The 22,607-nt window shown below is 39.3% G+C and overlaps 1 protein-coding gene across 1 annotated transcript in view; it reads left to right on the top strand.

The window, feature by feature from the left end:
• Positions 1-22,043, top strand: part of lats2 (large tumor suppressor kinase 2) — a 49,624-nt gene extending 27,581 nt beyond the window's left edge. Inside the window, exons 3-9 of the mRNA XM_028435844.1 lie at positions 9,000-9,132; positions 9,404-11,004; positions 13,603-13,830; positions 14,398-14,752; positions 15,272-15,454; positions 16,312-16,418; positions 18,231-22,043. Of these exons, the coding sequence (XP_028291645.1) occupies positions 9,000-9,132; positions 9,404-11,004; positions 13,603-13,830; positions 14,398-14,752; positions 15,272-15,454; positions 16,312-16,418; positions 18,231-18,782 (3,159 nt within the window). The 3' untranslated portion in view covers positions 18,783-22,043. The remainder of the gene's footprint in view (positions 1-8,999; positions 9,133-9,403; positions 11,005-13,602; positions 13,831-14,397; positions 14,753-15,271; positions 15,455-16,311; positions 16,419-18,230) is intronic.
• The last annotated feature ends 564 nt before the right edge of the window (positions 22,044-22,607 follow it).

Raw genomic sequence — 22,607 nt, 5'->3', positions numbered from 1 at the left:
ATTCTCCAGGTGACAATGCATCCAGCTCATCCTCCGACAAACCATGAACGTCCAGACCGATGTCTAGTACGCCATCGTCCTCGACAAAACGCACAGGACTCGGGCTGTGTCAACGCTCTCATGGCGTGGACTATTCCCAGGCAGATGGGACATGCTTCGTGCTGGTCCATATTGTGTAAGGAGAAGCCGCACCCCTGAGGACAGGGGCGAACAGAAGACTTCTTCTTTACTTTAGCCTCCGTGCTCATTATGAAACACTGAAACTCGTTAATAGAATTAGCGCTCCGCGGGCAGCAGCAGTAGCTGCTAACACCAACAGGGGCAGTTAAACTAATTCTAGGGGTAGGCAGTAGCCAAGGCAGAGACAGAGCTAACTAGCAGCAGCTTGTTTGCTCCACTCGGTAGAGGTGTTCTTAGCGAGGTGAAGAGTGTAAGAACTGAAGGATGACTGTGAGGACAGCGTATTTATGAGGCAGGCGGAGCCTCGCTTACATCATCACAGATCATGTGCCTTAAAAGGCGTGATTAGAGGTTTTTCTTCAGTAGGCCACGCGGGGGCGTGATATCCCATACTATGTGTTGTACCGAGTGAATTGACTGAAAGGGAACTGCTCTTTATAGAAGCAGTTGAAAGTGGATGACGCAAGGCAATTCAAAGAATCAGTTTCAGCCAATAGCAAAATTCAACTGTAATAGCTTATAGGCCAGTAACTCTGACATTTCACAACTAAATATGCAAAATGAAAATATTTTTACTGAAATGTGAAGAGTGAGACTAGGATGAATAAACAGCACTACTTAATACCCAAATACATATGTTTTCAGCTGACAAAAGTGGGTTTAGTTACTCTTTAAGAAAAATCCATTTCAAGGTTGCATCAAATTTTAAAGTGTGAGGTGTTAATTACAGCTATATCTGATTATGTTCATTGACCATTACTCGATATTTATATAGGGCTCTATTCTCCCATGCGCATAAGTCCAAAAAGCCATGCAGCTGCGCTATTTTTGGCTGTGTGCTATTCTCCCCCTGTATTTAAGTCAGTCGCTGTGCACCTTCATCCTAGTTATGCACTATGGGTGGAGCAGCCCTGAAATGTGGGTGTTATCATTCAAATCTGGCTTTACACGCACTCTCCGGTGTGCGTAAGTCCTTTTCCTCTTACATGCTTCTAACCCTGGAATAAGTGCAGCGCCCTGATAAGGTGAAACATTATATTGCACTAGAAATACGGACTTAGTTACATTTGAAACAGCAGCTGTGATCACTCAGCTGCTGCTGCGCGAATAATTAAATCTCTGACAGGCTTCTGTCCACCTTGGTCACAGTGATTCAACTATTTTCATACTATGTTCAACATAAAGTCAAAGTTTGATCCACTACAGAGTGAAACAAGCTGTCATATGCGGAACGCGGATGGACCAGAAACTTTTCCCACACATATTTTAATGAGGCTCAGCTCAGGGCGCTTTAAACAATTGATATTTAAAACTGCATATTATGGAAGTTAATAGTTCTGTTTCACTGCAAACATCCCTCTGTATTAAAGCAGGACGCTCTCGGCCAGGTTATTTCCTCATATCTCCTAACCCTTGGGGAAAATTTTAATACAAATTGCGGTACAGTAATTAATTAAGTATGTTATTATTAATATATATATATATATATATATATATATATATATATATATATATATATATATATATATATATATATATATATATATAATTCAAATAAGCTGTAGGTCATAACAAATCAGTGTGTTACTAAAGTCCCATGGGAGGTTTAAAAACATAGTAAAATGGCAGAGCTCAGGACCAGGTTACTTGCCATGTAATAAAAGGTAGAATCCTCTGAGGCTGCTTTGTGATGCACCAATTTAACATGTGATAAACTAAAAAAAGATGCACAAATTTAGTTTTAGGTATTGCATAACAAAAATAATAAGAGGATTAACCTGTGTGGTTGATGGTCAGTGTTCAGATTAGAAATGCTAGCTTTTCCATGACAGTTAAAAGTACTTCAACCCTGATAGTGGTTAACTGGAAATGAAAGAATTTCTATCTGTGTCCTTGTCCCACTTATGTCATCTGATCAGCTATGATGAATAATTTGTCATTTTAGGATATTTGTTTTCAATGGCTTTGGTCATCAGACCTCACATTGGCCAGATGATCTCTTGAAAACAGAGTTTAATCTGAAAACACAATCAACCCAGTTTAGATTTAGACGTCTGTGGCTACAGGTGTCTGTGACAAGCTTGACCGAGGCACAGTATGTGAAGAATTCTCCTTTCAATCACTGCAAAGCACATCAAAGAAAAAGAGCTACAGGACGATGATGATGGAAACTCTTAAAAGTCAAAAAGACTGTTTATTGTATTTAAGTCATTATCTCGATCATTACCTAAAAACAAGTCTTCTGATGTAGATTAAGTAACAAGTTTTCCACTGAATACACAAGCTGTAAATATGGTTAGGTTTACTTTATTAGTATTAAGCTTATCTTAGCATTCTGTTACAGTTTTTTTGTATATGTAATATGATAATGGTTTAATGCAATATTGTCAAAATACCATTAGGACAGTGTAAAGAAAATAAACAATTTGCAAGCAGTGCTTCGTAATACAAAGTGTTTTCAGTTTGCTTTCACTTTCCAATATTCTCATCCCTACTTCCATCACTGGATAATTTATCCTTCTATCATTCCATCAATCAGAATCAGAATCAACTTTATTGGCCATGTAATGTATGTTATATACACGAGGAATTTAACTTGGTGAACTGTGCTCTCTCTAATAATGTAAATATTAAATAGTAACAATCAACTAGAAAAAAATATAAACATAAATATAAACAGTAGTTAGACTAATATGTGCAAAACTAAATAAAATAATATAACAAGATAACAATAACAAGATAATAATAATAATAATAATAATAATAATAACAACTAATTTATGCATCATCCATCCAACACTTCAGGTTATTACAAATAGTTTATTTTGTATATTCTATCAGTGAATAACTGCTTAAACCATTGTGTGAAAGGGTTTGCTTCCAACTTGTTACCATCTATACATCCATTTATTTTTGTTCTTCCTTCCTTTAACTGCGGTAGCAAACTTATCAGTACATAACCGCCACCCTTTGGTCTGGAAAAATTACTGCATAGGATTTGATACTAACATGTAAATAATAATAAAATAATAAAATAACATTATATATAAATTATATATTATTTCAACAGTCCTGTGTTTCTTAGAAACTGGAATATAAATCATGATTTTATCCTCTGCTGGTTTGTTTAACATTTCTCTAATAATTAATGTTTCTTTGTTTTCTGTCATGTTCTACTTCTAACTCTCTCTTTATTATATTTCTGCCTTCACTGAAAACATGCTTTACATTTTCTTTTCCACAAGCCTCACATATACCATTTCCATGTTTTCTCATTATAAATGTTTTATTTAGACCTGTTTGCCCTAATATCAGCCTATCACTTGAGTCTTCTTTCTTCAAATTTTATCCCCACATCTCATTTTTCTAACTAGAAAATAGCATATAGAAAATATACCTCTTCCTTTTATTGTTATTCAATTTTTTTTGCCAAAGTCTTTTAATTTAACTATTTGATTGCTTTTGTTTTACCAGATTTTTTGTAATTGGTACACTTCCTGACTTTAGATCTTTCTTAGCATATTTGTCGGCAAGTTCATTTCCATGTACCCCCAACATGTGATGGTAGGCCAGCTGGCCACTCTCCTGGGGCCCAGGATGAGATAACGTGGATCTCTCTCATCTCTTGTTCCTCTCCTGCTCTTCTCCTGTATTTTTTGTTGGATATTTTCATCCCATCTGGAGAATTAAGTGCACGAGATGACTTTCTCTCCACTTCACAGGAGAATAACATGCATGGTATAGAAAGGCCTTCTTTTGAGCTGCTATATATTATCAAGTCCCTATTGACTTTCCCTGCCCATTAAATGATGTGGAAAATCTTAAATAATTTGGGAATTCCCTTTCCTTGGTACCTGCTGGCTTTTCCTTTGCCCTTTCAGAGTATGGAGTTTGTTTTGCCAAAATACAGTACATATAATGTCCACTCTTTCTGCATTGGTTATTTATTGGGCCAAAATGCAGGATTTCTAAAATCAAATCTCTGATCCAGCCTGCTCAGACCCTCCAGCGGATCATCAGGCCCCTCCCTCATCACTGTGAAGCTCTTGCTGGCTCTCGTCTCTTTCACCGGCAGTCTGACCCTTTCCCTCCGTTACGGAGCATCGGGCCCCTCCCGTTTCACTAAGATGCTGTCTCTGACTCTCGTCTTTCTCACTGGCAGCCTGACTCTCTCTCTCCCTCCATAGCGGGACAGCAGGCTCCTCCCACATCACTGTCTCTGTCACTGACTTCAGCTGGATCTTCCTTGTCTCTGTCTCATCCTCTTTGACTGTTTATGCTGGAGAGAACATCTCATCAGGCTTTTATGCCAGCTGATGTACTGATGTACTGATGTAACGTTAGAGCTTGGTCAAGTTACAAGGCTGGTAAAAGTTGGTGCAGTTTCTTACCTTGTTCGATGTTGAATTTAGGTCTAATACACCCACCTTCAACGTCACCACCTTTTTATAAAAATATTTGTCAAAGTCTATCAAACCACAATTTTATTCCACCCTTCTCCTCTTTGCTTTTCTGTGATCCAGACTTCTGCTGACCCAACATTTTAAGGGCACTGAACTTCAAATAAAAGTTGAATATTTACATTACTTGAAGAAAATGCAAGTGAGGATGCAGCTTCTGCCCCACGTAACAGTACGTTGCACGAGGGAATTCAGAAGATCTATCCATTTATTCCACGCTAAAAAACAGTTGAAGACAGAGAAAAGTTAAAGAAAACAGTTGAAAGACAACAGATAGCTGAATATTTTAGTTCAATGGTTGAAATCAGTTGACAATTATAAAGAAAACAAATGAAAAGCATTCAAGTAACTCAAATGTTACTATTTTTTTCACATGTAGTAATATTTTTGAATTTTTAAAAACAATATTCCATAACTTATTGACGGCTCAGTTCTGGGCCCCCTTCCCTGGACCCGCTGTAATTTTTTACAGTACTTACAAGTAGTGTTGTGGTAGTCGAGACCGGTCTTGGTCTCGAGACCAAATTTTAAAGGTCTCGGTCTCGTCTCGGACTCTGAAGCATTTTGACTCGGTCTTGTCTCGGACTCGGGCTGCCGGGACTCGGGATTTTCCATCAAGACCGTTCGAGACCAGCACTAATTCCTGCTATTTATTAACTTTTTATATAGTGATAATAACAAGGAGAAGAACGGGATAAAACAATCTTTTATTCATTCTTTAATCCACCCTGTATAATGACCGCAACCTTCCTTAATGTGACTGAGTGGTGTGTGTGTGTGTGTGTGTGCGTGTGTGTGTGCTAATGCTAATTTTTGTGTCAGTAATTAATTATTCAGCTGAGTATAAATGAAAAATCATCTTTTTTTTGGTGACAATTTATTGTTGTTCCCGTGTTTTTGACTTACACAAACTAATAGGTTATGGTGGCAGCTCGTCCATGGCTCGACACCTTGTTAAAGTTGACCTGCATTGTCAGACTGCTGCTGGCCTGGTCAATACAAACAGGAAGGGAACATTGAATGGAGGCAGGGTGGAGCAGTTCCTCCAGCAGCAGAGTCGCCTCTCTGTCTGTATAATCAGAACATCTCTCGCTCAGTCTTACTTTGTCTCTAGGCAGTCTGACTCTAATCTTTGCACAGTCATTTTAACTGATCAGCTTGAAGGAAACTATTTTATTTTCTAAATGGCACATGATTACCAAGTTAGAAATCTTTGTACTGTAAATGTAAATCACATGACTTTCTTCATTGCCATTTATCACTAATATTTGATTTGCTATTGACACTCAGCAAATGTAGCTTTTGAATTACTCCATCACTTTTCAGTCAAGGTGGTTTCTTTAAACCCTTTTCAACCCGACTTTTTTCTACTTCTTCTTTCATTCCAGACCTCTCTAGATGCAAATGACAGAACTATGGGACTTGTTACATAACTTTTTTTTTTCTTCTTTTAAAGGAGGAAATGTTTTGGAGGGGAAACAAGGGTGCGGGTGGTATGTCAGTCATCAAGATGACAGGGAAAAAGCAGGAAGTCAAAAAATTTGTGTTTTTTTACCTTCTTTTTAGCGTTCCCTCAAAGTCTCCTGTACGAAACTTGCCAGAGTAAAATAATCCAATGCAAGTATAATGAAGTCTCCAGTTTGTGAGTAAACACACATTCATGTAACTTTAAAGCTGTGTGTGTAAAACGCAAGGCTTTCCTCATCACACAAATTACCCATTTGCAATTGAAACATAGCCTCCTTTAAGCACTGGATCGTAGGAGCGTGACGATATCTCGATACAGCGATATATCGCAACATTTTTTAGCACTATCGATTATCGATATGCTCCCGCTAGGTATCGATTTTTTTATATATTTTTTTCAAAACCTTTTCTGCTTTTTCACTAAAATGTGCAGGTATGTCTTCACAGAAATTTTGTCACTGTTTGTTGAAGGAACCAATATATTGTTTACTGGAATATTGCACTATACTGGTGACACTGGTAAGAAAGACCCTATTTTTTGTTTACAGAAAGCACTATTGGAGATACTTATTCGTTTACATTGGTGTGTTAACACTTATTTACAGAAATGTTGCGCTAAAATAGTGTCACTGTTCATAGGACACTTTTTCAATGTATTGTCTTTCAGAGATATAATAAAAAAAAAAAAAAATTTCACTTAATCTTTTTTTTTTTCTTATGTCATAGATTATCGTAGATTGATTTCTGACCAACATATCGATAATCGCAGTATCGTCATATCGTGAGATAATCGTTATAGTGAGCTTTGTATCGTGTATCGTATCGTGAGGTACCCAGAGGTTCCCACCCCTACTGGATTGTGTATGTCTCTCAGTGTAGATTATTTTACTTCTTGTTGCCTGAGTGAGTAAAAGTTTACACAGCTCCTAATGTGGGAATAACACATGGACAACATGCTGAGGGACATCCACCATCTGACTTTGATTAGGAGATTCCTGCACAGGAATGTGTCAGATTTTGGTCAAACTTACAACTATACAAACAAAATTATGTAGCTCGCGATTTATGTTGTTGCAAATATTGTAGGCTGGTCATTGTGAGTTTGGGAGAACTTAGCGGCTTGTGGCCCAAGACCATTATGATAAGGTTGCAAAACTGAGAGGGAGAAAACCTTTCTATCGCTCACAAATAGCTCAAATTCTTGCTTCCCAGGCAACAGAATGTGGGCAGGAGAACATCTGTCGCCATGACAGCCTGAATTTCCAGGGTGTCTCACACACACACACACACACACACAAAGAAATAGTGTACAGTACAATAGAAGCAACCCAGCCTGGAACAATTCCAGACTCAGCCCCTGTACCAGCGACTGAGATCTATCTGTAATACAGATAGATTTCATCTGGATATTCAGGCTAGAAACAACCATTAACGTGAGGTCATTTTTAATCCTCCTTGGAACTCATCTCTTTTTTCCAAACCTGTTGATCCCGGTCAACAGTGAACATTAACAGACGACTTTAACCCACATCAAGCCTTCCAGAGCTTTACATTGGGTCCTACTTACTTGTGAATGAGAAATGTTTTCCTTTATACATCACTTGAGAAAACACTTTGTAGTAATAAACCCTGAAAGTTCTTCTGTGAATAATCCCCTAAAAATTATTCACAAATTTTAAAAAGACCTGAAAATATTCCCATGTACCTTTACCCTTTGACCCTGCTTAGACAGTTCTGCTAACAACAACTGGTGGGACTGGTTGCTGGTATGGAGTTGCTTCATAGTCTCAAAGGAATCTGAAGGAATACGTGGAACACAAGATTCCCAGAAAAGGGAAAACATACTTAAACTGTGGGTCTGGCAGCCGTCACTCTGCTGCCTACACTGGAATGCAACACACTCAAATACACACGCACACACAGGAAACAAACTGTGTGTGTGAGTGATCAGTCAGGCTTGGGGACAAAGTTATGTATGCATTTTGCAATGGGGTGGGTGAATTCATTTGCACTCAGTTATACACATTCTGGGAGGCCACGCACACACTATAGCTTTGACATCTCCTTGCTTTCAGAGCTATACAGTGGTACTTTCAAGCTATATGTGATTGAATTTTCATCTTCCTGACGAAAAAGAGGCTCCTCTGTTTAAAGAAATCTCCCAATGTTCAGCTCTATAATGGCCCTCAGGGACTGCGGTTGAACAGTTTTTTTTTTCTTACTTATATGATATGTAAGATGTTTCATTCATACTTGTATTTCTTAATTTAACAACAAAAGAGTTCAATATATGGGTTAGTTGTTGAGACTACCACTAATGTTTTATCTCAAAACTTCCAGCTTTGATTTGAAGCACCTGTGGAAGAATGTTGTGCATTGTTTGATAACTGGACCTTGACCAAAGAGGAATTCTCAGCATGTTTTCTCCTTTGCGTTTGTTTTTTTTAGTGTACTGTCTCAATCATAAATTACAGAGCAGCAACTAATGAATATAAAATATTGGAGTGGTTAACCTGCATGTTTTACATAGGTGACCTACATACTGTTGGCGTTCACAGGGATCCTACAGTTGTCTGAAGGTGTGAGATTAGCTCCATGTTTCCCACATGTTGGAAGGATTTACAGAGCAAAGTAAACCAATGATTGGACATATTGTTGTATGTCTAAAAAAAACTTATATGAATTAGATATTTGGTAATAATCCTCATAGAAGCTAAGTTGACCGTTGCATCAATTTACAACAAATACATAAAGAAAATTAGCACACATTGGGATATCAAAACATGTAATACCCCTGTCCATAGAATATTCCAACAAAGCCTCCATTAGCTGTTATATGCTTTTCTATTGAAACACATCCCAAGCTTTTTTGTTTTTATGGATGTTTTACAGGAGATGGCCGTGCGAGCACTGAAGCAAACTGGCAGCAGGAACATCGAAGCAGCCTTGGAGTACATCAGCAAAATGAGTTACCTCGACCCTCGCAATGAACTCATTGTCCGCGTCATCAAGCAAACATCACCAGGTACAAGTTTGACTATAGTTCAGTGTATTCATTCAGGAGAGGATTTTAATAAATAGTAATTGAGTTATTTTTTTGATGGAAGTCTTTTCAGTATCTAAAGCTGTAGTAAAATAATCCTGGAAGAAAAAAAGCCCTTTTTGTAAACTTTCTCCTGTTATAAAAGCGCTTTGGTGTTCATTTATGATGAGGCTGCACAGAAAGTGTTTTGGAGATCCAAAAAATTTAATCTGTACTTGACCTTCCCTGTGTTGTTTTTTTTTTTGTGTTGTAGGAAAAACAGGTATCCCAAACACAATAGACCATCGACCCTCCCTTGATGCTTCTGGCGAGGCTGGTGTATTGCCGCCGTATCACCAGATGGGGGCGCCGATGTACGAGGGTGCATCAGGATATGGCCCTGAGAGCGAGATGCCCCGACCTTACATGTCGGCACCGCCTGTCATGAACTACATGATGCCCCCTTCTGGTGCAGCACAAGGCCCGGCCATGGGAAACCCAATGGGTCGACCCCCCAGTATGGGTGCCTATCCGTCAGTAATGGCCACCCAGACCAACCCAGGAAACAGCATGTATCCTCCAGGTGCTCAGCAGAAAGGCTACCCTGGCGGTATGGAGCAACATGGGCCAATGATGAGCTACAATGTGCCTGGACAGCCTTTGCAGCTCCAGCAGCAGCCACCAGGGGGCCCAGTCCCTGGGCCACACTATGACTATGGTCACACCAGACCACACATGATGGAGCCTGCAGCTTACGGGGTCAAAAGGACCCCCTCCTTCCAGAACAAGATGCAGCCACCGATGGCTCCTCCTGACAATTATGTAAACATGCAAGGAAAAGTTGGAATGGGTCAAAACGGACCGGGCGGAGCTGGTGGTGGTTACCCTGGTAACCTGTATTTGACCCCCCATTCTCACCCCAGACAGGCCAGCCCAACCTCACACCAGGTCCACGTGATGTCCCGCTCTCCGGGCGGGGTGGCAGCCATGGGCTCTGATTTCTCAGAGTTGCCCCAAGGCATGTTGACACCTTCCAGAGCCAGTCTTAACATGGATCTGTATGAGCATCTCTGGGCTGGACCCCCGGGGCCAGAAGGGGCCCCACCGGCAAGGCAAGCCCAAGCCCAGGGCCCTTTTAGGGGTGAGGTCCGTGTTCCAAGCAGAACCAATTCTTTTAACAGCCGCTCAGCAGGTCCAACTGGTGTCCGCCCTCAAATGGCTGTTTCTTCAGCAGCTGGAAAACAGGAACCCTCGATGGGCCCCCCAAACACTATCACAGCCGTGACTTCACCTCCCATCCAGCAACCTGTGAAGAGCATTCGTGTTATGAGGCCAGAGCCAAAGACGGCGGTGGGACCGTGTCACCCTGGCTGGATGACCGCTCAAGCCCAGGATGCCAGTGAACCATTGGCCTACATGCCAGAAGAGGCCTATTTACTTGACTCTGCTCAGGAACAACGCTGTCCACCGCCACCATATCCGAAAAATCTACTCATGTCTGGGACTCCTGGAGATCCCGGGACCCTCGATGCAGCTGGGACCATATGCGTTGCTCTGGAGCTCAACAACCCTCCTTCTAGAAGCACACACAACGGCAGTGGAGGAGGAGGAGGAAAGGCTGAGGATGGTCAACAGGTAAAAGAGAAGACAAAGCTGGGCAAAGGAGACAAACCAGTGAAGGACAAGAAGCAGATCCAGACATCTCCCGTCCCTGTAAGAAAGAATGGGCGAGACGAGGAAAAGAGAGAGTCACGCATCAAAACCTACTCGCCCTTTGCCTTCAAATTCTACATGGAGCAACACATCGAGAACGTGATGAAGACCCACCAGCAGAAACTCAACCGCAGACTTCAGCTGGAGCAGGAGATGTCAAAGGTAGGAATTTAAGACCTGCTATCCACCAATGTCTTCATTAGGCCAGTGTTTCATTATTATTATTATTATTATTATTATTGTGATCAAATAATTTACATCTAAGAAAATGTTTAGTTTGAGTCACTGTTTTTGGTCAAAGAAGAAGCGCAGTGTTTCAGCAGAACAAGAGGTTTTCAAAGCAGCTGTTGTTATGCGCAGATATGCAAGTAAATAAACCCAGTTTGTTATTCTAAAATGTAGGGTGTCTTTGTACAAAAATAATTATGCACTACAGAAAGAACAACATTATCGAAGAAATCATCATTGAATTGACGTGACTTCAGAAACTGCTGATAGTTTGGGATTTTATCCAAAACCATAATAACGTGAAAAATGATAAGGACAAAAAAGCTCTATAAGAAAGTTTACTAAGTGAAAATGCCTCAATGTTGATATTGGGGAGGGTGAACTGGGAGTTTTAAGATGTTTGTTTTTGAGATACACTTTCCCTTTAAAGACAAAACCTCCCATCAGCAGAAATTGAATTTCTTGATAACAAGCAGGTCTAGTAAATAAAAAGTATATTTATATCAGATTGTCGTATTATATAATCCCTCATAACAAAAGGAATACAGTCGGAAAATACTATCATAGTTTACCCAATGCATGTGTCTAATGAGAGTATATTATGATATAAACCAGCGGTTTTGTCGTGTGTACCACCTTATTATGTCGTAAGTATCTTGTCATGGCTGTTTAATGCAGTTTATATGTGTCGGCAGAATAATAACCACAACTTAAAGCTGGGTAATGTAGAATCGTGAGGCGCTTCCCCCTCCCCTCCTGAACAAAACTTGCGTGCACATGCACACTGTGGAACTCTTTGCGACTGTTTTCTCCATAGAGACTAATAACAACTGTAAAAACTTTATCTTGTGCTATGAGTTTTCTGATGTTATAGAGACATGAAAGCATGTATCACTCACTGCTGTGAGGACAGTAAGAGACTCAGAGAGTCACAGCTGCTGCTCAAACACAAGCAGCCCAGCCTAACTGATCAGAGCAGACACTGCATCCACACTGCAGAGGAATTGGGTCTGTTCTTACCACCTTGAATAGTTTTTAATAAGCTATTTATTCCATCTGTTCTCACACACTCTCTGACTTCGGGCGGACTGCGCTTACTGAAAGTGGCTCGCTCGCAGTTCGCTGCACACACCGCCACTCTGCGGATAACATTCCTCCTGAACACGTTGTGCCTTTATTCTGTTACTTCTTCACCTGGATCTTCCTTTTTCCTCTTGCTTTGCCGTGTAACTGCTGTGCCAAAAGCCGCATTAGAGACTTCAGCTGGAATATAATGCCATAGGACTGTCCCTATTTGACTTTTGACGAGCAGCCAATAGTAATGCTTAAAACAGCTCATGGGATTGCCCTGTTGGTAGAAAAATCTCTGATTGGCTGAAGTCCAGCGTCACGCTCCTGGATTTATAAACTTCATTTACAGAGCCAGGGGAAGGAGAAGAGATCCACTGTCACTCAGAACAAAACTGAATGTCCATGTTAGAATGTGAACGTGGCACAACCACAAGTCTAATACCTCAGACAATACTTGATTAATCCACAAAGTGGAGTATGGGATCAAAACAGGTTTGCTGGTTCTCTAATAAAACCCTTTGCTATAAAAAGCCTGGTAAAAAAAAAAAAAATAAGTTTGTCAAAAGCGAATGTCACAAGCATCCGACCAACATTATCCGAAATCAACCGTTAGCCAAGTGAGTCAAATTCCACAGAGACAGATCAATAATGTGGTTACGCCAATGCCATGACGGGTGCTGCAGGTACTTCTGGCAGCAAACGACGGACACACACACACACACACACACTCACTCACACTCACACTCACTCACTATTGCCACAAGTGATCCAGAACATAATTGTCTTTTGTTCGCCACTGTCCTCGTCTGAAATGTCCATTCTTGATTTTTATATACTGTATTAATGATCTGGTTAAATATAATCAAAAGATTCTGGAAATATTTCAATGTTGCATTGTTAATGCCTAAAACAAATAGGAAAGGGTTAGAGTTACCTTTCTAATTATAAATTGATTGTCAAAGGATTCCATTTAACCCTTGTTGAAAAGCACTGATAGGAACCTCCACATTAGACATTGTTAAATTAAACCAGAGTGTGTGAAACTGGTGTTTAAGAAGCTAAATCCTGATAAACCACAGATTGTTGCTCCAGGGAGTCTGCCAAAGATTGTAATGATGAAGCTGGGATGTACGAGAGGTTGTCATTCCAAGAATTCTGCCTCAGGAATTTATTTCAGACAACAAGATCTTTGTCTCCAAATGAGGCGTTGGTGTGCTCACACTCAAGTGTGTACGAGCTCACGAGTTATGACTTTAGCCTCTGCACTTTGACCTCTAAAGTGATTAAGAAACCTGTTCACAGATAAAAAGTTTAAATTACTTTGCCCAGTTTAAGACAATTTAAGATTTAAGCTGCAGTCAGGACACAGAAAATGATTGTCCTTATATATATTATATATCCTGCAAGACTCTTTCAGTCATTATTCACCCTCTTTTTCCATATTCCCTCTTTTGCTTCTAGGCCGGCCTGTCAGAGCCAGAGCAGGAGCAGATGAGGAAGATGCTGAACCAAAAGGAGTCCAACTACAACAGGCTGCGGCGCGCCAAAATGGATAAGTCCATGTTTGTTAAAATCAAGACACTTGGCATTGGTGCTTTTGGAGAAGTGTGTCTTACACGTAAAGTCGACACGGGCGCACTTTATGCCATGAAGACACTGCGGAAAAAGGATGTACTCAATCGCAACCAGGTGATTTCCTACAGTGGGTTCTTCTTCTACTGCTCTGTTTATTTCTATAGGAAGAAAGGTTATCAGTTTAGGACTCATTTAGGATTTATTCACCCAATTGATCTGATAAACAGTATTTTTAGATCTATAGTTGATAAGTCTTAAAATAATAATTTCTTCCAAAAATTTTTACTTTCAAAAAAATTCTTGAAATGTTTTTACCTAACAAACAACAAAGTGAATCTATTAAAATCTTTAAACACACAAAATGCGGTTTATACTTTGTTTTGTTTAGTCTTTTTCAATGCTTACAAATTATTGCTTTAGCAGGAAGTACATCAATAAACTACATAACAAAACACAGATATAGTAGTTAGTAACTGAATAAACTAAAATAAATAAAAAATAAATAAACTACTTCTTGTCAAAATATTATTACTTGGACTACAGTTTGTTCACAGATGGATAAATAAACATTAGAAAATTCAAAACTTTTAACTGAATCAACTCATTGATTGAAATTATCTTAACGGTCGATTAACAAAATGTATTGTACACCTCTTGTTGAAAGTAATTTCTTTTGTGCAGGTGGCCCACGTGAAAGCAGAGCGTGACATCCTGGCTGAGGCTGACAACGAGTGGGTGGTTCGTCTTTACTACTCCTTCCAGGATCGGGACAGCCTGTACTTCGTCATGGACTACATACCAGGAGGAGACATGATGAGCCTGCTTATCCGAATGGGCGTCTTCCCTGAACCTCTGGCTCGCTTCTACGTGGCTGAGCTGACACTCGCCATCGAGAGCGTGCACAAAATGGGCTTTATTCATCGTGACATTAAGCCTGATAACATCCTTATTGACCTGGATGGACACATCAAGCTGACGGACTTCGGTCTGTGTACGGGCTTCCGCTGGACACACAACTCCAAGTATTACCAGAAAGGTGAGACACTTTGGTTTGTCAACTAATTGTATTATAATCGAAACATCAATACTCTTAGAATTTAGTTTGATGATATTCCTGTTGATATGTCGCTATACAACTTTTTTATTTCCGATATTGCAGCCTTGCGTATCGGCCAATACCGATGTTGATCCGATAATAATAATTACTTATTTTTGTAGTGTGGAATGTTAGAAAAGGCTTTTTCAAGTGATGTTACTCAAACAGAGAACAGTAGTCAGCAACAGAAGGTATGAGAAGAACTGACCCATTTATTATTAACCAATTTGTTACATCATTTTTAACCTTCAACATAATATCTACAGTATTATATAATTCAATAAATAAACAAAAAATGAATAAAAAAAAAAAAAAAAATTAAAAAAATTGGAAAATCCGGAAATTTGAATCCGATATTAATTTTCAGGCTAACATTGGACAGATATCTGATATCGATATCAGATCGGGACACCCCTAATTTTAAGAGGACATTTTAAAAGCTTCATCTTCTGTTTCCAGGAAGCCACGTCAGACAAGACAGCATGGAGCCCAGTGACTTCTGGGACGACGTGTCCAACTGTCGCTGCGGTGATCGGCTCATGACGTTGGAGCAACGTGCCAATCGGCAGCACCAGCGCTGCCTGGCCCACTCTCTGGTGGGAACGCCCAACTACATTGCTCCCGAAGTGCTACTGCGCAAAGGTGAGAAACCAGAGAGGATATGATAAGATAGGAATTATGTAAAACAGAAATAGAGATTAATTAAATGGACACAAAAATAGATGTGCTAAATAGATACAATGCCTGAATATCAAACTGAGTAGACCTGTACCATGTTTGCTGGATTATATGTCCTGCTGGTATAATGGTTGCTTTCCACGAGATATATGATTTTCCTTAAAAAATCTATAGTTAATTTGCTAAAGCCAATAAGTCGCATGCCGGAATGACTTTGAAATGTCATGCATTTAGGCAGGTCTCTGGTCCTATGAGGCATGCTATTGGCTGAAGAAGGTCACTGTATTGCAGTGAGTTTCTACAGTACCTGCTCCTCCTCCACTGCTCAATGTCCACATACAGTATCCATTCATTTACAGCTTTTTATAGTAGTTTTTTACTGTCAGTAAAAAATGTTTAGCTCTACTTTAGCATTTAGAAATATTGTCTGTTTTATATTTCCACCTGAGATTGCTGTAACGCAATCAGAATTTAACAAACCAAACGTGCTGGTTTTGGATACTTCATGCCAGTTATTATTTTCAAGTATAATATGGCTATAATATTTTACATTTAAAATCTTTTTGTCTTTTCTTATTACCAATAAATTCATACAAATCTCCTTTTCACATGGACAGGAAATTTACATTTTTACTCGTTAGTTGGTGCTGCCAGCTGAAAAATCCATAGACACGTCAGACTATTAAATTTCAATTTAAAATGAAAAAGATGTTAAGTACAGTATAATTGAAAACTATTTTTAAAAAAACTGGCTCATGTATGTGTGTATGGCTCTTTGTCTCTCTGAGTGTCTTTTAAATCACTCTGTGTCTCCTGTCCAGGTTACACTCAGCTTTGTGATTGGTGGAGTGTTGGTGTGATCCTGTTTGAGATGTTGGTCGGACAGCCACCCTTCCTTGCCCCAACACCCACTGAGACACAGATTAAGGTGAGTGTGAAGAGATGCAGAGGTGAAACTTTTTAAATGCTTCACAAGGTCGAAGATTTTTGTTTTTTGCTAAGCTTTTAAAGGGTACCAACCTGTAATAAATTGTCATTTAGGTAGATAGATACTTTATTAATCCCCAGAAGGGGAAATTCAAGTGCCCAGTAGCATACAATGTGTGAAGTCCTTGTAGAGCAGTCAAGAGCAGGAAAACCCTGGCGGGCATCCTTACGCTTACCTCAGAAACTGGTAGTGACGTGATAATGTTGACCCATTATCAACAACATTTTTTGGGATCATGTTTGAATTTTGTCCAAAACCATAGTGACGTAAAAAAGGAATGGAGAAAAAGCTCAGTTTACTAAGTGAAAATGCTGCAATGATTATAGAGGTTATTTGGGAGGGTGGACTAAGAGTTTTGAGATGATTGTTTTTGAGATACAGTTGCCTTTCAAAGAACAAAACCCTATATTTGCAGAAATTGAATTTCTTTGGATGGTAACGACACAGGTCTAGTAAATAAAGAATTTAGTTGTGCCTGTGTCTCTGCCAAGGGCATTTCTCTGTCAGATTTTCCTCCTCTAAATTACTCAAATTTCCTTCCAGCCTCAGTCCCCGGTAAGTCTACTGTCTTCTCACCATCGTGTCTCATATGTACATAGTGCAGGCGGCTCACAATATCAGCTTCATACATGTTAAAAGTAGCTCCAACGCACATCCTTGTGTTTTCCGTAGTGATAAATAAAAAAAATGTGAAGAAAAGCACGACAAAAACCTAAATAAAGACGACTACATGACGAGTACAGGCACCCTTCAATGTTGTCACTCAGTTCGTCCCCTTTGTGGGATGAATAAACAATGTCTTATCTTATCTAGTAAAAAATGTACATGTGAATATTATATGTATGTTCTAAATAATATGCATATGTCTTTATAACTGTCAGGATACAGTCGTAAAAGAGATTATTAATCTCAATGTGATTCTCCTGACTAAATGAGGGCTCATGAAAATGAAATTAAAGAATACAGAAGATAGGACTTGTGCAGTGATTTTCAACTGGTGGGTCGGGACCCAAAAGTGGGTTGTGGACCCCTGCTGGGTGGGTCGCGGACAGCAGGTCAAAAATATGTCTCTTGTGTTGGACTTTGTCTTTTAGTGTAAAATAAACTTTTCTTTTCATAGGCATGCTGTGAAATGTATGATGCAAATATAGATGTATTTATGGTTATACGTATATGTATGTTTTCAACAGCTATTTTTGAAAAACTAAATTTGGTTGGTTGAATTATTAAAAAAAAAAAGTGGGTCACGATTTAATGACCATGGCAAAATATGGGTCCCAGGGTGAGACAAGTTGAGAACCACTGGACTAGTGGACCCCTTTGATTTATTTTTAAAACAAGGTTGTTTTTTTTTTATGACCGTTTGCGTCTAATCACTCTCCTCCTCCTCCTGTTTGCACACTAAAAGCATGCTGATTGACCCAGGGTCAGAACAATAACAACACAAACCACACCTACATTACATTCTGACCAAATCACACTCAGTTCCCAGTGACCCTGCTGAAGAAAGTGTTGAAAATAATAGGAGAGACAAACAAAGCCAGGAGAGAGAGAGAGAGAAAAAAACGAGGTTATTTTGTTCTAATTTAGTTCTTTTTTCTTCTGTTATATGCGGAAGCTTTAAAGGTGATTGTTGACTGTCAACCTGCTCTTTGGGTTGGCTTTACTTTCTATTACCTGCTGTGAATCTAAAGCCCAGGCTGCTTAGTTGTTTTTGTGACTCTGACTGTAATCTTGTCTCTCTACTTGTAGGTGATCAACTGGGAGAGCACCCTGCAGGTCCCTGCTCAGGTCAAACTTAGCCCAGAGGCCATTGACATCATCGGACATCTGTGCTGCTCTGCTGAAGATCGCCTCGGCGCCAACGGTGCCGGTGAGATCAAGACCCACCCCTTCTTTACTCAAGTGGATTTTTCCAGTAGTCTGCGACAACAGGTCGCCCCCTACAGGCCAAAGATCGCCCACCCGATGGACACGTCTAACTTTGACCCGGTGGAGGAGGAGGGCGGCCCAGGAGCATGGAGCGACAGCGGCGACAGCAGCCGAGCCCTGGATGCGCTCTGCTCGCCGCACGGGAAGCACCCTGAACACGCCTTCTACGAGTTCACCTTCCGTCGCTTCTTTGATGACAATGGCTGTCCCTTTCGCTACCCCAAACCCATGGAAATTGGTGAGGGAACGCAGAGCATCAGTGGCAGCTCCAGCATTGGTCCGGAGGAGGAGGACGAGCAAGAAGAGGATGATGAACAAGATGAAGAGGAGGATGGTGAGCAGGGAGAGGGATGTGAACCAGTGTATGTGTAGAGCTGAAAGAACTCCCACGACCCTCTCAACTATGTGTTCAAAAAGTGTGTGTGTGGTTAAACTGCTGCAGGAGTGAAATATCATGAAATCGCCACCTCATGAAAAACAAAGAGTTAGAACTTCCTGATGATCCGGGACCAAGACTCGAGCTTAACAAACTGGTTCCTTTCATGGGGATGTATGGATGTGTGTTTGTGTCTGCCATTGGTGAGTTCTCACTCCATCCGTTTTGTTTTCAAAGTAAATGAAAAGAATGAACACTAACCTTCAAACACAGAAGCAATGACAAGCTGCCTTCTTTTGTATAACGTGAAGAGTTAAACCAGTTCATCAAATGATTGCAGTGCTTTAACAGATGCTGCAAATAAGATACAAGATACACAAACACAGCTTTTCATTACAGCTTGTGATCATATTTGTGGCTAGTTTAGTCATTTTAGTATGTTAAAAAGCTCAATGGGAAACATGTTATAATTTACAGAATAGCAAATGCAGCTCAACCGGTCAAAACATTTTTTTAGTCATTTTTTGTGTAATAAAATAATCCAGAGAAGTGTGAGTTTCCTGATTCGACCTTGTGGAGTTGGTTCTAACACATCCTGCCAATTTCAGGCTTTATTTAATATACTAGATTATTTTTAAACTATCCAGTTTTTATTTAACAAACAAAAGGATATCAAGACAAAAGTGCAATTTACTTCTCATAAAACTGCAAAAAATGTGTAATTTGTAAAGTTTAATCCCTACATTACTGCCACCTATTGCCAGAAGCGGGCAGAATGTCTCAAAAGAGTCCATGACTTACTTTTGGGTCCCACCACACAATTTGAAAGCCTTGCCTTAAACTAATCTTGAACACTTCCTGCTTTGTACCAAGGACGGCTGGAACAATGTTGCCATCACAGGCTCTTTAGATAGAAGTTAAGTGATGAAATAACTCAAATATCTGTATTTATATTAACACCCAAAGATTTAAAGTTAGACATTGTTAGAAGCATCTCACCGTATCGGCCATCTTGCATTGTTCCCACAGTGCTATGTAATGGTTGTGTTCTAGGAGCCTCTTACAGTTAAATTTGTTCCCATGAGATGTATAAAAAAAAAATGTTCCTTTGCAAGAATGCGAAATGTTTATTTAAATATTTATTATCCCTTGCTTTAGGTGAATGAGCAGAAATCTCAAAATTGTGAATTTTCCACCTTATTTAGAGATACGTTTATTATCAACATGTGTTCAGTTTAGATTTCAGGCCACAGTGGCTCTGCAAATGTAAACATGAATAGAATTCCTCAGATTATTTTTAACCTAAAAAAGAACATTTTACAGACAAAAATAAACCCACTGACTGATTGTTTTAGACCCACTACAATACATTGTATTTGCAACGATGCAATTTACAATAATGTAATATAGATACAGTATGCAGTCATCATATCTGGAGGTCTAATTATGAAAGTGAAGACAATGAAGACTTTGCAGGATCATCAAAGGCACGTTCACTTTAAGGGCTAAATGTTCACGTTTCATTTTGCTAACTAGTACAATAAAGCAGTAATCAGTGTTAATCAGCTCAGCTCTCAGGGGGCCTAATATTTTGGCTCTTCACTGTAGAAGCAGTGAAGTGAGTGACACTCATCCTTTAAATTTCAGAAGTGTGTCTGAAAAATTTCTCAGATATGATAAAGGCCTGCATGAACAATCAAAGCTTACACGCAAACACACACACGAAGGTGCACAAATGTACAGCTTTTTGACAGAGTCGTTAAAAAATATGTGTCACTTAACTGGTCAAACATCTATAAACAGGTGACAGCTTGACTATGTGCAATACAAAAATAACATGTAGTTTTCCAGTATCATATTAGTTTCCAATGTACAAATATGGTTTTATATATACATTTTCTTTTTCTAGTTACATTTTGCTGCATTTTATGATGTGTAATACTATTTACATGAATATATTTGTTATAACAAGTTTTGAGTGTTGGCTTTGGTGTGTTTGAAAGAAACGACCCTTTTTTAAGTGAATGTTGTGGTGTTTGATGGGGATGACTGATGATGATGATGATGATGGTGAAGATAAGTGCATGTTGGTTGACCCTTCACCTCCTGCAGCCAGGCTGGTCCTGGATGCAACCAGAGGGGTTAAAGTTAGGAGAAGGAGAAGAAAAGAGGGACAGGGCTTCAGGAAATGTGATTAAAAACCAGAAGTAGATTTTAATTCACATTAAAAGCATCAATGAATCGTTAATTTTGATTCATTTTCTTTTATTCATCCACATACACCACAGACCTGAGTACTGTTGCTCCTTTGTAGCGTTTTGACAATCAGTAAACGCTCCTTTTTCTTTGGACTGAGTGCTCAACTGTTGGAGCAGTATTTTGGACTGTAAGGACAGAACAAATCACAGTGTGATGACAAAAGTTTGTTTTTCTTGTGCTTGACAATGTTTATGTATTTTTTTTGGAGAATTGTGCCTTTAACACGAGCAGATCTATCTTAAATAATGAAAACTTCATCAGTGGAGGTCTACATCTCACTTCTGCTGTGCAACATGCTTCATTTATCAGATTCACCTCGGAAAGTTAAATGTTTGCTTCTGCCCGTGACTTTGAAAACCTGCAGTGGTTGCATGCGTTTTGTGTATGTCAATGAGAAGAGGATTTTCACTATGCTGCTTGGTATTTTATCTGATGACTGGAAAAATTTGGTCCCTATTTTAAATTTCAAATCTCAAACTGACTGATTTTGTCTCAGTAGCACAAAACATCCTGGTTTACCTGCTATGCATTAGCAGATAAACAAAATGATACTCCCATTTTCAAGACTTTATGACATTTTCCTAAAATCCCCCGACTGGTTTAATGCTCCTACACCAACTGGGATGACCTGCTCAATTAAAAAAAAAGCTTTATAACAAGCATGTGTGTGCCACAAAGTGTATGTGAGGTGTGTCCTGCGCGTGTGTGTGTGTGTGTGTTTTGTTTAATGTCAGAGACTGATGATTGACAATCTTTGACTTTAGGGCCACAGATCTGCCTTTGTTTATTATGTATTTTTTACTCTAAAGTTTCTCTGATGCTTCCTAATGTATGATACGAGTCTTTTACTCCTGAACTATATTTATACAGATATACATATTTTTTGTATCTTTTATTCCTCTCTTTTCAGTTGTGCCTAATGTTGACGACCAATGTCTACACAGTATTATTGCTCTATCTTTTTTTACATTTATGTATAAACAGAGAATTTGTACAAATGGTTTCACTGTCTTTGTGTGTAAAATATATGTATGTATAAGTTAAATTAACCAACTGGGACTCCAGTGTATTATTGGTTTTCACAACAAGTTCTCAATGCTCCAACAAAGCTGCTTGTAAGGATGTATACTGGTAGCAAATAGAAACTTCTGTCAACCACCAATCACACGCTATTTAGGTAGTTTCAATCAATCAATCTCAATCTTTATTTGTATAGCGCCAAATCATAACCAATGGTATCTCAAGGCACTTTACAGTAGAGCAGTCTTAAGGACGGACTCTTCATTTTATGGATACACACATATGCATATATACGTATATACACATACATATGTATCCCACACCCAACATGAATTCATCATGGCGGCAAGTTTGACAGTAGAATCTAGGGATGTAACGATTCACTCAACTCCCGATACGATTCGATTCACGATACTGGGTTCACGATACGATTCTCTCACGATTTTTTCATTTACAAAATGGGACTGTAGACAATTTTTTTTTTTTGGGAAAAAAAACTAGAAAATACTGTATTATTTTCCTTTTATTTTTCATTGTCAAAA

This window comes from Gouania willdenowi, chromosome 21 (genome assembly GCF_900634775.1).
Source record: "Gouania willdenowi chromosome 21, fGouWil2.1, whole genome shotgun sequence".
Classification (NCBI taxonomy): Eukaryota; Metazoa; Chordata; class Actinopteri; order Blenniiformes; family Gobiesocidae; genus Gouania; species Gouania willdenowi.
Note: the sequence above shows the minus strand (reverse complement) of the source record. Positions and strands in the feature narration are given on the sequence as shown.